Here is a 15,040-nt window from a genome sequence, read left to right on the forward strand (position 1 = left end):
ATGCAGCCCTGGCTGGCCTAGAACCAGCTATGCCTGTAGACCAACCAAGCTGGCTTTGAACTCAGAGAGATCCAGCTGCCTTCTGAGTGACAGAATTTAAGGTGTTAGCCACCAGGCCTGACTTTCTATTGTTGTAGTCACGACTTATTTTTAACTATGTGCTTATGCATGGGTGTGTGGACATGTGTCCTTGGAAGCCAGAGGCATTGGAGCTCCAGATCTACATCTGTGAACCAAATTCTGGTCCTCTTAACTGCTGAGCCCTCCTTCTAACCCATCTATGCCTCATTCTTAAAGAATGTTAGGGTAAAGTTATTTTCTCTCAAGGTGCATTAATACAAACCCCTCCACAAAATGAGAGGAATAAACCAGGACCACTGATGAAAGGAAAGCAGTGGTTTTCACTAACATAACAATTACTGTTTCTGACATATGTCCCCCACTCTTCATGCCAAATTACATAGAATTTGAAAATAAAGGTTTAGCACATCCCTCCTTCTTTCTAAACTACTGGTTTCTCGGTGACAGAAAACCAATGTTACTCATCTCTGAGGCCCAGAGTTGAGACCTGTATTTTAACATGGCATTGCTGCTTGCCTTAGGAACCTGCATCTCCTCTTAAGCAAACTGCTCACAGCTGCAGGACTGCCAAGAAGGACCTCAAAGGAAAACGAGAGCAGACAGAAAAGACGGTCTGAAAAGAGAAATTCACACCATGAAGAAAGAATAACCCTAAACTCAGAAGTATCATGAGTTGTGTGGTAAGTTTCTCTTCTTCAGAAATCCTCAGAGGGTCTTTGGCAGACCATCTTTCATTCTGAACAAAGGGCTAGAAAGAAAGCACGTTATTCTCGCAGAGGACCCAGGTTTGATTCCCAGCACCCACATGGCAGCTCATAACTCTCCACAAATTTAGTTTCAAGGCATTACCAAGTATGTGCATAGTGTAGAGCAGGCAAAACTCTCATGTACATAAAATAAAACTTTAAAAGAAAAAAGAAAGTCCCTTTTCCTCAGTTTTCAAAGTTTCGAGTCAACCCTGAATTACAGACAAGGCCAGAGGTTAGGGTGTAGACATTTGGTCCCTCTGTCCTAATGCTTTTCCAGAAGCCTTTCCAGGTATAATCTGCTTCTCAGAGAACAAACAGTTCGGGTTGTACAAATACCTCTCTACGTAAAAATAAAAGACATGCCCCTTCCCAAGAAATATCCCAATGTGGGATGAAAAAAGAAACAAAATGCCAGCATCCCCGGGTGATGAATGCACAGACAGAAGACACGCAGATGATTCTAGAGACACAGACACGGAGGAGGAGACCAGATGTACAACTAGTGTTCGTATCTGCACCCATCTCTACAGTCCTCACGAGGACTGTGGGCTCTTCCCTCCAACCAGTGGTCCTGATATAGTCCACCAAGACCCAAAGTACAGCCCTACAGGACAGGCCTCCACACTTCATTCCACTTTCTTCTAAACCACGGTAAGAGTCAAAGTGCAGAGCCGCCCAGACCCAGCCTTTGCTCTGCTCCACCACTGGGAGGCAGTAGAGTCAACACCAGACAGAGGCCCAGAAAACAATTCTGCTCTGCAACTAACCAGCTTTCTGTCGTCGAACTTCGGTTTTTCCATCTGTAAAATGAAGGGTATGAACAGTGACTGCCAAGGTCTTCATTTCATCCTTTTTTTATAATTATCTCTCAAAATTACTCCTACTAAAAATATACCTCTTTTGGTCATGCCATTCTTAAACAGTAATCTATTTAAAAATATATTTTTGGCACTCGTGTATGAGTATTTAATAACTAACAATGTGTGTAATATATAATAAACTTTAGTGAGTGTTCCCTTTATCTACCTGCCTCATACTTTCTATCTTCCTTGTAAAAGGCAGGTGCTACCACTTTGATGAAACAGGGAGAACTGTTTGACTATGTAAAGCTATAGTTATATTCCTTAAGTTCAAATCCAGGTGATGTGACACCCCCCCCCCAGTCCCAAGCAGTGGGCCATCTTTTACATCACTGCCTTCTTCTCAGTGGGCAACAAAATAAAACTGAAGCATATTGCCTAATGGCCACTAGGTGGCAGCAGCACTGTGATAAAACTGCTCAAATACAGGAAAAGCCACCAGGTCAAAACTTAAATCCTAGGATTGAGACACAGGAATTCTAGTCTAAAACAGGCACAGATGACCAGCAACGTGCCCTGAGCAACGTCTGCTAATGTGAAGTGTGTTTCTTTAACAACACCCCACCCTTCTCTAGGATCAGATACACAGGGAGGACTGAGATTTCCTGCAGATATTTGGTTTCTCACAGCCAATCACTGACTCTGTCCCTAGCCAACATGGCCTGCATTTACTCAACAAGTCACCTGTTTCCTCTTTGGTGGTCCCACGTGACTGTGGCTGAGTATTCTGTGTTCCTAATATTCAATACAGACTTAAGCAAAAACTCGTTGACCATCTGCCACCCCTGACCACCAGCGTCAAATATTAACATAGAGCTCTGTGACGCTGTAAAAAGAGGTAACAATCACCACACACTTCTATGGAGGGCCTGAGATAAGGTGAAAACAGCAAGCTACACAGCAATAAAAAGAAGCATGTTTGCCTTTGGTTGCGTATTTGCTGAGGAACAAACTGAGCCTATGCAGGGAAGTAATCAGGTGGAGGCATCTACAGCACAGCCTGGGCTTGGGGTTTCATAGGGGCTATGACAGCATTTTATACCCACTGCTCAGAAAGGGAAAGCAGCAGCAGCAGCACCAACCTGGGCATGATGCCCACACCTGGAACCCTAGCACGTGGGAGGTGGAAGCAGGAAGATCACATTCAAGATCATCCTTGGCTACATAGTAAGATCAAGGACAGCCTGACTACAAAACCAGCCAAAGCAAAACTCGGAGGAAATTATCACAACTGTTGGTCTTGAAGGGTTCCTATTAGCTAGAAACAAAACAATTTCCGGTATCAAAAAAATACCGGAAATTGTTGGGCTGGAGAGATGGCTCAGTGGTAAAGAGCACTGACTGCTCTTGCAGATGTCCTGAGTTCAATTCCCAGCAACCACATGGTGGCTCACAACCATCTGCCCTCTTCTGGTGTGTCTGAAGACAACTACGATATACTCACATAAAATAAATAATCCTTTTAAAAAAAAATTGTTATATGTTCAAACAATTTAAACACATTAAAGTCTATTGGTTTGTTGGTTTGTTTGTTTGTTTTTAAGGTAAAGCCCTTGGGTTACTTTTGGAGGTTGCTAAACCACAGATTTAAACACATTCAAGTTTATCTGTTTTAAGGTAGAGCCCTTGGGTTACCTTTGGAGGTTGCTAGGCCACCAATTCATTGCTGTAGTCTGAAAGGAAAGGAACAGAGTTAAGCATTTTCTTGCTATTCCTGGATAAGCTGTATTCAGGATAGTCAGATAAGAGTGCACTGGGCGTATGACCGTGGCTGTCCTGCAGTAACAGACCTGGGCACTATTAGCCATGTTAAATCTCTCTATTGACCAAAGGGCTCCTGGGCAATTTCATGGTGGATCAACTGAGCAGACAGCATAGGAACCACTACATACACAGCTTAATCTCAACATCCCAAGTGGGATGACTCAGACATTACAAGTCTCCCTGATAATGAATGCAACAGATAATTTTCATAATATAAAGCCTATAACTATTACGTTTTTCTTATACCTCCAATCAAAAATCAAGGTTGAATCTAACACTATTTCAAAAGATCATTGTATTTCAACAGAACTTTCTGTAATTATGGAAACATTTTATCTGTATTGATCAAACAGTAGCCACTAGGCAACTGTGAACGCTGGGTATATCAAATGTGGCTAACGCAATTGAGGAACCAAACTTTTATTTCATTTAAAATATCAGGACTGGCTGATGACTGCCACACTGGACAGTGTAAGATTTAGCCAGTGGAGGAGAGGTCATAGAAGAGTAGAGGAACATAGTCAAAAATATATACAATCAGTTAAATCTTTTTTTTTTTCTTTTTTTTTCTTTTTTCTTTTTTCAGGAGCTGGGGACCGAACCCAGGGCCTTGCGCATGCTAGGCAAGCACTCTACCGCTGAGCTAAATCCCCAACCCCACAATCAGTTAAATCTGAATGATAAATGGAGGTAAGAAAATGCTATAGATTAGAGGGCTTTAAAGGCCTAGCAACCGAAGGCAACAGACAGTTTTCTGCAGGAAATCTGGTCCAAGCACAGTATTTCAATTTCAAGCACATATGGAATAGCTGAAAAACCCTGAACCCATTGGATATTGATATTGTGTATTTGTTGTAAATTTGTACTGATATAAAGATAGTACCGTGATTTTGTAAAACTTAAAAAAGCAAATCTAGCCTTTGGCATGGAGAGTACCTTAACTATGTTAGCTATGATAGTGTGGACTAATGCTGTCACCATCAGCCACTACACAGGACAGGAAGGCCTAAGGAACTGTCCCCTACCTCCCCACAGGAGGAAACAGCATCAGCAGATACACATTCTAAAGGGACATGCATCTGTTTATAAATCTCTAACCCATTTTAGTTTCACAACCTCCTTAACTGATCTCTGAGGACGGCACAGTGAAAGACAAGAAGCAGGGACAAAAATTACCTAAAAATGGCGCTGCATTCCAATGAATGAATATAATTCATGAATGAAACGAAGATAATTCGTTTTATCGTATCACTAAGCTACAGCCTTTAAGAGTAGGTGTAAATAGTTAGATAATTAAAGCCATTGATCTTTGACTTACAAAATATAAATACAAAATAAATGCAAATGTTCGAGGAATTGTACAAAGAGCACCTACCCTGCTTTAATAAAGTAATACATTTTAAAACTCTAAATTGGCCTCAAGAAAGAGAGCTCAAAAAGCCAGGCGAGGTGGTGCAGATCCTTAACTAGCAGGCAGAGGTAGGCCCATCTACAATGAGGCCAGCCTGGTCGACCAGAGCAACAAAGGAGAGCCGGTGCTAGTTGGGGAGAAAGGGGATCGCTTTGAGCAATAAATGTACAGTTTATAAATGAAAACTCTGTAACCCCACGATTCTGTGAAATACAAAAGCCCTTTCCAATCAATCCATTCACTGTCAAGTGTCTCCGCGTAAAGCGCTGTTATCGAACTGCTCTTTCAAAACTTTCACTCGACTTGAAAGCGTTCCGCAATTCGCCTGCATCAGGGGTTCCCGCACCTTTCCTACGAACATTACGAGGGAACCCTGCGGACTTCACGCTGAGTGGCTAATGCTAAGGCCTGGTCCTACACCCGTAGCAGCAGGGTTCCTCCCCGGGAGCGAAGCAACCTGCCCTCCCGCTGGCCGTAGCACCTGGCCGGTCATCTCAGAGCCCCATAGGGAGGAGACGGAGGAACCCAGGGACGCAGCGGCCGGGCAGCAGTGGGCGTGCAGTGGAGGCCCCCGCGGTAGGTGGGCCACAACGAACTGCGGCCCCGGGCCATGCGGCCAGAAGGTTAGCGGCACCACGGTGGCCAGGGCCGCGAACGCACAACAAGTCGCAGCTCGCCCGTCTTAGGGGCATGCGGTCGGTTACGGAGCGCGCCCCCGGAAGAGCGCGCCCCCGGAAGAGCGCGCCCCCGGAAGAGCGCGCCCCCGGAAGAGCGCGCCCCGGGGCCTGCCCGCCGTTCCTCTGACCGGGAACGCGCGCACGTCACAATAAATCGACGTTCGTCCCGCCCCCTACAGCAGCGAATGGACTCACCTACATACGGGGTATGAGAGCGCCGTGTGTCACGTGACCCGGAAGGAGGGCGGGGCCCGGAGGAAGCCGACGCGCGCTCTGTGGGTAAGGGTTTTTCGCGCCCGCCGCCCGGGTTTCTGAGAGTAGCCAAGCGTTCGCCCTCGACTTCAGTCGTTCAGCGCTTCCAGAAGCGCAGGCCGGTACTCTCAACCGACCTTCAGAGCCACTTATTTACTGCACGCTGTGCGGAGTGGAACGGAGCATCCATGGCGACGCTCGACCTTCCCCCTTGCACTTCCGCACGTAGTAGCTCCAGCACTCGAACCGGAAACGGCTGTAGTGGGTGGTTCTGCGTCTAGTGACCCAAGATGGTGGCCTGCGAGGGCCAATTTTAGTATCGGCCCCGTGCTTTTAGCTTAGAAACACATTTACAAAGCTGTGATTGTGAAAATACATAAAACGTGAGTATGTCTCATAGGACGTACGCATCTAATATCTAGAAAGAGATGTCTGGACAAAAAACTCCTGTTGTCACATATTGTGCCCAGAGATCAAGACAATCTGAGAGCTGAGAATTTAATATTTATCTGGAGGACCGGGCATAGTAAGAGAAGAGTACAAAAAGTTTAATAAACCTAAAGAGGTTATGCTGTGTCGTAAGGGTTTGGGGCATTGCCTGTGCTTGCTTTTCCAAGGGGGAGCACCCGATCACCTGACCCAGGAAAATAGATGTAGACTCCAAAGCCCTGCCGCGGTTCCTGTTGTTTAGAAGGACGGACAAGCATAACTGATGAAGTACAGTGGGTGGGTAAAAAGCAAGTCAGTTTGTAGGCATGTGGGAGAGGGTCGTGTTAAAAAACATTGAAGCCGGGCTCAGGGAGTTAAAAAATCATTGAGGCCGGGCTCAGAGAGATGGCTCAGGGGTTAAAAACACTGTCTACTCTTCTAGAGGTCCTGAGTTCAATTCCCAGCAACCACATGGTGGCTCACAACCATCTGTAATGGGATCTGGTGCCCTCTTCTGGTCTGCAGGCATACATGCAGGCAGAGAGCTGTATGATATATACATAATAAATAATTTTAAAAAAACAAACAAACAAACATTGAGGCCAGCTTGTGGAAAGATTGGGAATCACCGCATTACCACTGGAGACAGTAGGACTCTGCCAGTCAATCACAAAGCCGACCTAACTTGTTTCATAGATCATTTAATGCGAGCAACAAAGCATTCAAGGACTGGAAGGAAGTCAGAACACTGTAGAAAAGGATGCAGTCTGTATAGGACTGGGAAAATCAGTACAGGAAAGGATGAAATGTAGCCCAAGACACAGCTATAAAAACAAAAGATTGACAGGAAAGGGGAGGAAACTCTTGTCAAGCCCTAGAGGAGTGACTAGAAGTGGCTCTTCAGCTAGCTTTGCATTATCCACTAGCTAGGGTCTGGTTAAGTCTGAGGAAAACTGCTAAGCCATCACCTGGTGTTCACTGAGCAGAAGGAGCTGAGCACCTTTGGCTTCAGTGTTTGTATGCGGGTGTGTGGTGTGTCTGTGTGCGTGAGCAGACAAAAATGGTGTGGTTTCTGCCTACAGGTGGAGTCGTGGATGAGTGTAGAGGTCAGAGGTCAACGTCTGTGTCTTCCTTTATTACTTTGAATCTTAAACTAAACCTGGAACTTTCTGATTCAACTAGACTGCCTGGCAGCCTCCCGGAGGACACAGTGTGTGCCATCGTGCCAGGCTTTTTACGTGGGTGCCAACAATCTGAAGTCAGGTCCCTCGCTTGCACAGCAAGCACTTCAGTCCACTGACCCTCCTTCTGGGCCCCATCTTGTTTAATTTTTTAAAGTGAAAGCCCTTTCCCTCCTGCAGACTCGGTAAATAGTGCTATCTTTGCCTTTACACCATTGGAGACAAGCACATAGCCGTATGGCAAAGTTTGTTTCTTGCTTGAGTCTCCCTTCTCTCACAAACAGCAGTCCCTGAGAGAACTACTGGTGCTAACCCTTAGGACCTTTCCTTGGGTTGCCACTTTGTGGCAAGAAGCACAATAGGCTGTGTCTGTGATAAGGAACAAACTTGGAAGCCAGAAACCCAAAAAGCACTGCTTGACGACCAGTCTTTTGAGTTAGACTGCAACAGTTTGAGGAGAAACATGTGGAGCAGTCTGTGGTCAGGGGCCTAAGCAAGCATCCTGAGCCTTTGGAACAGACACTGAGGAAAGCCAACAAGATGGCTTAGTGGCTTACAGGCAACCTGAGTTCAATCTCTGGGACCCACTTGATGGAAGAAGAGAACCAAAATCGCCACGTTGTCCTTTGACTTCCACATGTACATACACAAATAAACGGGTTTTTTTTTTTTTTCAAGAAGGATGAAGGCTGGATGTTGGGATCGCAGCACAAAGATCCCTGCACCCACAAATATCCAGGGAAAATGTTAAACGTGCAGGATTGTTTTTCCAATGGTAAGATGTAAAACCTGTTCTTCTATCCAAAGAGCTGGGAATTGGAAGTGATTAACAGTCCGGTAATCTGAGTGATCTGTTGGGCCAGACCACATCAGGCTCCTACAGCCAGGGCAAAGGTCACTGATAGCCCAGGTGAACTCTCTTGCTGTATGACTGAGACCTTCCTTGGACACCAGTACCTATCTCTAGAACCCGCCTTCTTGGAAGGAATGTCGTGGACCCTAAGTGCAGTTTGAATGTAATTACACTTTCTTGTGCACCAGAAATTGTTGTTGTACCAGGAAACTCTTTTTCAAATCATACCAGTTTAAGTCCGTTAGAAATAAACCTCCTGGCATCAAACTCCCCAAGTCTAAGCCAGACTGGTGAAATTTCACTTCATCCTCACCTCCCTGGACTCCTGCTGGGTCCCCCTAGCTGGGGATGTAAGTCAGTTGTCAGCGTGCTTAACCTGTATACACAAAGCCCTGGGTCTGTTCCCAGTACCTCACAAAGCAGAGACGGTGGCACAGGCCTGTAATCCCATTGGTAGAGGCAGGAGGATTAGGAGCTTAAGGCTGCTTTTGGTTACAGAGAATTTGAGACTCTCAAAAAACAAAAAGGAGGAAGCCCAAGGGGACAAAGAACCTGGAGCTGCCACCGTTGATCTTAAACTTTTACTGTTGAGTTCAGTCTGGATGCTCTTTAAGAAAGGAAGTGGTTCCCTGGGTAAGCCTAACTGCCCACATTGTTCCTGCGCTAAGGATTAGCAGCTGGCCTATGGTTGGTCACCTTACGCTTCCCAGTTCAGTGTCACCCAGCATGTTCCCTTAGCTCCTGTGCCTTAAGAAAATGCCAGTGTTTGAATAAGACAGGTGGAGACTTGTACCAAATAGTGGGGGAGGGCTTAAGGAGCAGGAGATGACACTCAGGCCAAGCCGGTCTGAGTCAAGTCAGAGACTCATCAAAGACATCACAAGCAGGGAAGGGTGATTCTGTAAGATCATAAAGATAAAAGAAAGGACCTTATTCAGAAGACAAGTGTTGCTCTCTGGTTACACGGCAGCCTAATCCGTTGACTAGACTGTGTCTATCCCATATACCGATCAAGCACCTGTCAGCAGAGGTGAGAACTGTGGCCTTGATGTTGTCATCTGACACAAGATGGGACTCTCCTGGGGTGATGTTAAATACAGTAACAAAACCAGTTTCAAGCTAAAAGCATGGGGAATCCTGGCACTGGATTATACTGTACCTTCATAGTGTTAAAAAAAAATTACCTCTTTGGCTTACAGACCTGACAAGATCAAAGCTGCAGGAGGATGGACAGTGAGGTTCAGCGAGATGGAAGGATCTTGGATCTTATTGACGACGCTTGGCGGGAGGACAAGCTGCCATACGAGGATGTAGCGATTCCACTGGTGGGTTGTAATTGGGGCTCAGGACAAGGAGTCTGAGAGAGAATGTGGGGAGACTTAGTGGGGGTTGGTGGGAAGTGAAAGCTTAGGGCCCAGGAACCCAACTGGCTGGTGTAACCAACTTCATTAGAGATCATATCAGGACTGGAGCCCAGATACTTGGAGCCACGAAAGCCCAGAGGGAGGCCAAAGCCCAGGAAGGCCAAAGCCCGAGGGAGGCCAAGTGTGAGTTTAACACATCACACCCAGAGCAAGGAGCATGCTGGCTTATCAGTCTTTTTTGTTCTTGTTTTAAGGTTTATTTGTTTTTATTTATATGTATATATGTATGTGAGAATGTCTGCCACCATGTGCAGGTGGGGAGAGGGACAGAAGAAGGCGTCAAATCCCTGGAGCTGGACGTACAAGTAGTTAGAGGTCACTTGACATAGGTGCTGAGAACAAAGCTTGGAGCCTCTAGAAGAGCAGTCGGTGGTCTTAACCACTGAGCCACCCCCCAGCCCTTAGGGTTTATTTCTGTTTGTGTCTCTGTGAGTGTCTGTGAGTGTCTGGGGTACGGTGAGGGAGCGTGTAAGTGCAGGTTCCCTCAGAGGCGGGAAGAGGGTGTTGGATCCCTTGGAGCTAGAGTTAAAGGCAGGTGTGAACCACCCAAAGTGAGTGCCGAAAACCAAACAGTGTCCTCTGCGAAAGCAGTGAGCCCTTAACCTCTGAGCCGCCTCTCAGCCCCTCCCTCGGCGTTTCTGAAACACTGGCAACTAGCTGCCTAGAGGCTGCCTGGCCTCCCCCCTTCGGCGGCCTTCTGACACGACACCTTTTCTTTGCTGATCTCTGGGAAACTCCCTTAAAAGGTTGAGCTTTTGCTTATGTAGATTTTTTTTTTTTTTAAAACTCTTATTGATGTTACAAAGGCCTAACAAAAGACAAGGAAAACAGAATCTGGGGACTTTCTCTGAACAGTGCATAACTTCCAGGAACACCGCCTGCAGCTGCTACTTTACGAAGAAAATACTCAGCTCACCTGCACTCTCCTTCTAGAGTACGAGGTGGGAATGCGGTGGGAATACGTTCAGTGGCCAGTCAATCACAGCTTAGTCACCGTTCAGGACAATAAAATAGTAAGAATTGTAGCCACCATGTATTACCAGCTTCAAGGCTGGCATTATCTGTAATCCTGAAGACAGTTACAGGGGAGGCAGGGGTATCTCCATTTGGCAAGAAAAAAGTAGGAAAAGAGAGGCGCACTTACCTCAAGACTAGTGACTAGTAGGTCAGATTTCATGTCTCAGTCTGCAAAGCTCAAAGTCTGTAAGCTTCCATCCATCCGTCCGCCCATCCATCTATCCATCCATCCATCCGTCCATCCATCTTCTCCAACATCTACTGTGTGCCCTAAGGTTATATAAGGTTATAAGATAAAGTTCCTGTTGGGGGCCAGGGATCGAGAGAGAGGCAGGTTGCCACCTAATGACACTACCAAGCAGAGGGAATGAGTAGCCAAGAGGGGAATGGCTAGAGGCTTGGTGTGCAGTAGAAATGCTTCAGAGAAGTCGTAAGGCTCACGGAAGAACCAGGAGTGTAGTGTGCTACACAGGGTACTGTAGCGGAGAGTGTAGCAGGCCGGGATTTTAAAGCATGATGGGAGATGGTGAAGCAGTGGGCTGTAATTACCTTTGTAGTTAGGAGGCAGAAAGTTGGGCATAGTTTTTGAGAAGGTGTTTGTGCCCCACTTAGGCCTCCTTCTCTGGGATCTAGGGATGAAAGGTCCGTGGAGCGAAGGTGCCATCTACGTGTGTCTTTCAGAAAGGATTTGTAGCGTTGCAGAGACAGCCTGACAGAAGAGAGGGCCAGGGGGCACCAAGTAGGATGCTTCTGCAGTGCAGCAGCCTAGGCATGGGAGGAAAGCCAGAACAGCACCAAGAAAAGGGCAGTGACTTGCTGCTCCGCACAGCAAGATTTAAGGAATGTGGTTGGGAATGAAGAGGGACATCGCTCTGCTGACTTCCTGGTGGCAGCCTGGTCCTGTTGCTCATCCATACAATTTTGTGATTCTAAAGGAATGTGTCTAACAGTTACACTTTTGCTGCATAACAAACCATCCTGAAACTTAGTGGCTTACAATAACAACTGCTTGGTCATGGTGTTATAACTCAGTGGGGAGCTCTGGTCCACACCAGTTCAGCCATCTAAGGCCAGGCTTGCTGGCGCTGCCCTGTCAGCCAGCATACTATCTGGAGCTGGGCGGTGCAGGATGGCTCACACGTCTGGCAGGTAACAGGATGTCTCCAGGAACAGGATGGCTGGGTCTCGGTACACATCACCGAGCAGGGCTTCAGGACCTGGGCTTCAGGTTCAACAGCGATACCGAAGGGAAGTGCAGAGCCTGAGAGCTCAGGCCTAGAACTCCCCATATCTGCCTTCTTCTGAGGAGAGCAAGTCGTGGCCAATCCACAGGCACCCTCAGGGACAGACTCTGGCTTGGCAGGAGCAGCTGAGACAACTGCAGCTGTTGGTGAAGTCCCCCGTGAATGTTGTGCTCACGGTACTTGTGTTAGGTGGGCATGTTTCAACTAGTTTGACATGCTAGTATTCATCACAAGAATGAATAGTCACCAACCAAAGGATACATCAATTGAGGAAGCCTGGCGTGCCCTTAGAGGGCATGAAATTAAACCAGTACCTTTGGATAAAGTAGTTCTTAATCGGAGGCCTGTTTCTTTTTTGTGACCTGTAGATAATTACTAAGGTCAGGTTTCTAAATGGACTAGAGAATGACAAACCTCTGGATCCGTTTACAGAATGTTGACTCTCATTTTACATTTTTAAAGCAGGTGCGTGTGACGCATATCATATAAGTGGGAAACCCTAATTCTGAATATTAAGCAGTAGTTTGCTAACACAGAGTGTAAGTTGAGGGAATTGCACAGAAATACATGGTATCCGTGAACTCTGGAGCCAAGCGTGGGTCTAGTGTGGCCACACAGCTTATCTAGGTAAGAAAATGGCTCTTGGGCTTGGAGTTAGTCTTTACTGCGATTTCCCACTAGGGGGAGCTCTCATCTGATACATTGTCACTGTCCCTTATCCAGCCTATATTGTCACTAAAGTGTTTTGGGTGCAGCATTTTTTTCTTGATATAATTCCTGTATTTGAAAACATATCAGCAAGTGAGATTGGCCCTTAAAGCATTTTCAGTAGGCTCTGCATTGACTCTGGTCAGTGTTCTCAGCGTGCCCTAGAGTAGCATTGACTCTGGTCAGTGTGCCCTAGAGTAGCATTGACTCTGGTCTGTGTTCTCAGCATGCCCTAGAGTAGCATTGACTCTGGTCTGTGTTCTCAGCGTGCCCTGGAGTACTGAGCACCGTACACAGCATGCACTAGACCTAAATGTCTTCTCTCTATCTTCCCCCAAGGCAGAGACATGAAAAAGAGCTCATTTTCTTTCTCCAATTTTTGAGAGTGGAAACAAAGCGTCCCCCACCAAGGGTTTGAGTTACCTCACCACCCAAATAAGCCAGCCCTAAGCCCTCCTGCCCCACTGCCTTTTGTACGAAAACCAGAGCCACAGGGCCTAGCATTCCATGCCACAGGGGAAGCAAGCCACACTGAACAGAACCTCTGATATCTTCCATACATCTGTTGTTTTGACTCTTTCTTTAGCATCTCAGCTATGCTGACTGTTCTTAGGCCCTCACAGGCTTGAATTCCTAATGCACTCCTGTTTTCAGAAGTAACTGCAAGGCCAGGTCCACACCTCTAATTACAGCTCCTGGGAGGCAAAGGGGGATAGGAAAGAGACTTCGGAGTGATCGGCGGAGAGTGTGGCTCAGGGATAGAGGGTAGCGTAGCTTGACAGGCCCCGAGCTCAGTCCCCAACAGTGCAGAAACACAGTTCAGGATGGCATAGTGAGTTTGGGGCCAGCCTAGGCTACATGAGACCCATCTCAAAAGTATATAAAAAGGACACTTCCTGATGGTTGTTGTGGGGATGCTTCCCTTCCAGAGTGAGCTTCCTGAGCCTGAGCAAGACAACGGCGGCACCACAGAGTCTGTGAAAGAGCAGGAGATGAAGTGGACAGACCTGGCCTTGCAGGGCCTCCACGAGAACGTCCCACCCACTGGAAACTGATGCTGGGCTCCTTCCCATGGATGGGGTTTTCAAAAATACATGGATAAAAATGTTTTCTCTGTCTCCAAACTCAGATCTTTAGTAATAAATCAACACTCAAAAAAACATACCACCCACTTGGTTTTTTACCAACAAAGCACAGCGTGAAAATATTCTGAATGAGAAACTGAGACTTCTCAGGAATGCAGACCATATGGCTCTTGAGGCCTGTGACTAGCCAGGCATTCAGGCACTTGTGTTTGAACGTAGTTGATTAACCGTTTGCCTTCACTCCAGTTTTTTTGTTTTTGTTTTTTTTTGTTTGTTTTTTTTGTTGTTGTTGTTGTTGTTGTTGTTGTTGTTTTTCGGAGCTGAGGACCAACCAGGGCCTTGCACTTGCTAGGCAAGCGCTCTACCACTGAGCCAAATCCCCAACCCCTCAGCTCTAGTTTTGCTCCTGTCAAATTTTAATACTTCCCAACTACTTACGTGTGTCCTTCAGCACAGGTCGTTGAAAATACAAGCAGGAAAGACAGAAGAAACCAGACATGAAGAGAACCACAGACTTGTACTCCCATGCCTGGGAGGTGTTCTGAGTGAACTTAGCCTGTAGGTGCGTGTGCCCTGAGCAGATACCCCACTCACTGATAACTGGCATTCTTAAGATTCCCAGGCTGTTTTTAGTCACTGCATAAATGTACGGATTAAAAAGTTACCTCCGAAGAATTAGGGGATGGCTTAGTCAGGACCTAAGTTTGATCCCAACTCCGGTAAAAACTGGACTTTGTGGCATGGTGGTGTGTGCTTGTATTGTAATCCCAGTTAGCTGCCAGCTACCTCTGTTCTCTATCTGTGGCCATGGCCTTGTACCACCGGAGAGGTTCTCTGCCTGAATGGAGTACTCCTATTCAGAGTAATAATGGCATCTCATACCTCAGAACCCCTCCAAATATAAAACACTGTCGAGCCAGTAGTCAGTACTATATTTATACAAAAATTTGTCAGGGGTGGAGAAATGACTCAAGAGGTTAAGAGCACTTACTGCTCTTGCAGAGGACTTGGGTTCTGTTCCTGGCACCCACATGCCAGCTCATACCTGTCTGTGACCCCACTCGGGGAGGTTCCTTACCCTCTTCTGGCCTCTGAGGGGACTGCACACATGAGATGAGTATGTACACATAATAGGCAAGGCGCTCATAAGAATAAATCTTTTTCTATAAGAAGAACCCATGGCATCAAGCCTTGGGGATAGATGTACTGCTGTGAAATGTCAGTTATTGGCTCTCCCTTCCAGCCGTCTCCTGGAGACAGTACAAACACAGCGCTCCAGAGGACACAAGCTGGGTACCTTTGGCA

General features: G+C 46.6%; 2 protein-coding genes across 14 annotated transcripts in view; one reads left to right on the plus strand and one right to left on the minus strand.

Moving 5' to 3' along the window:
* The window catches only part of Cep63 (centrosomal protein 63), a 42,719-nt gene extending 36,704 nt beyond the window's left edge, over positions 1-6,015 (minus strand). For 6 of the 10 annotated variants that reach the window (XM_032910300.1, XM_032910294.1, XM_032910301.1 and 3 more), the window contains exons 1-2: positions 5,347-5,594; positions 3,326-3,363 (exon numbers count right to left, since the gene is read on the minus strand). In XM_032910300.1, the coding sequence (XP_032766191.1) occupies positions 3,326-3,363; positions 5,347-5,358 (50 nt within the window). In that variant the 5' untranslated portion in view covers positions 5,359-5,594. Of the gene's footprint in view, positions 1-3,325; positions 3,364-5,346; positions 5,595-5,737 lie in introns of those variants that run through there. The other 4 variants (XM_032910299.1, XM_032910302.1, XM_032910295.1 and 1 more) reach the window with 4 other exon arrangements.
* On the plus strand, positions 5,712-13,814 carry Anapc13 (anaphase promoting complex subunit 13). 4 transcript variants are annotated; one of them, XM_032910305.1, is made up of 3 exons: positions 5,712-5,821; positions 9,457-9,582; positions 13,580-13,814. In XM_032910305.1, exons 2-3 carry the CDS (start codon positions 9,484-9,486, stop codon positions 13,703-13,705), a joined length of 225 nt encoding a protein of 74 aa, XP_032766196.1. In that variant the 5' UTR covers positions 5,712-5,821; positions 9,457-9,483; the 3' UTR covers positions 13,706-13,814. The 4 variants fall into 4 exon arrangements, with proteins under 4 accessions (XP_032766196.1, XP_032766197.1, XP_032766198.1 ...); XM_032910306.1 differs by lacking the exon at positions 5,712-5,821 and adding an exon at positions 6,027-6,177; XM_032910307.1 differs by lacking the exon at positions 5,712-5,821 and adding an exon at positions 6,415-6,520.
* Positions 13,815-15,040: the final 1,226 nt, after the last annotated feature.

Source organism: Rattus rattus, chromosome 8 (assembly GCF_011064425.1).
Source record: "Rattus rattus isolate New Zealand chromosome 8, Rrattus_CSIRO_v1, whole genome shotgun sequence".
NCBI classification, from domain to species: domain Eukaryota; kingdom Metazoa; phylum Chordata; class Mammalia; order Rodentia; family Muridae; genus Rattus; species Rattus rattus.

Excerpts from the sequence above, each read along its gene's own strand:
- Anapc13 (XM_032910305.1), top strand. The coding sequence starts at position 9,484 with ATGGACAGTGAGGTTCAGCGAGATGGAAGGATCTTGGATCTTATTGAC. Across the intron at positions 9,583-13,579 it reads AGGATGTAGCGATTCCACTG|AGTGAGCTTCCTGAGCCTGA; the intron begins GTGGGTTGTAAT and ends CTTCCCTTCCAG.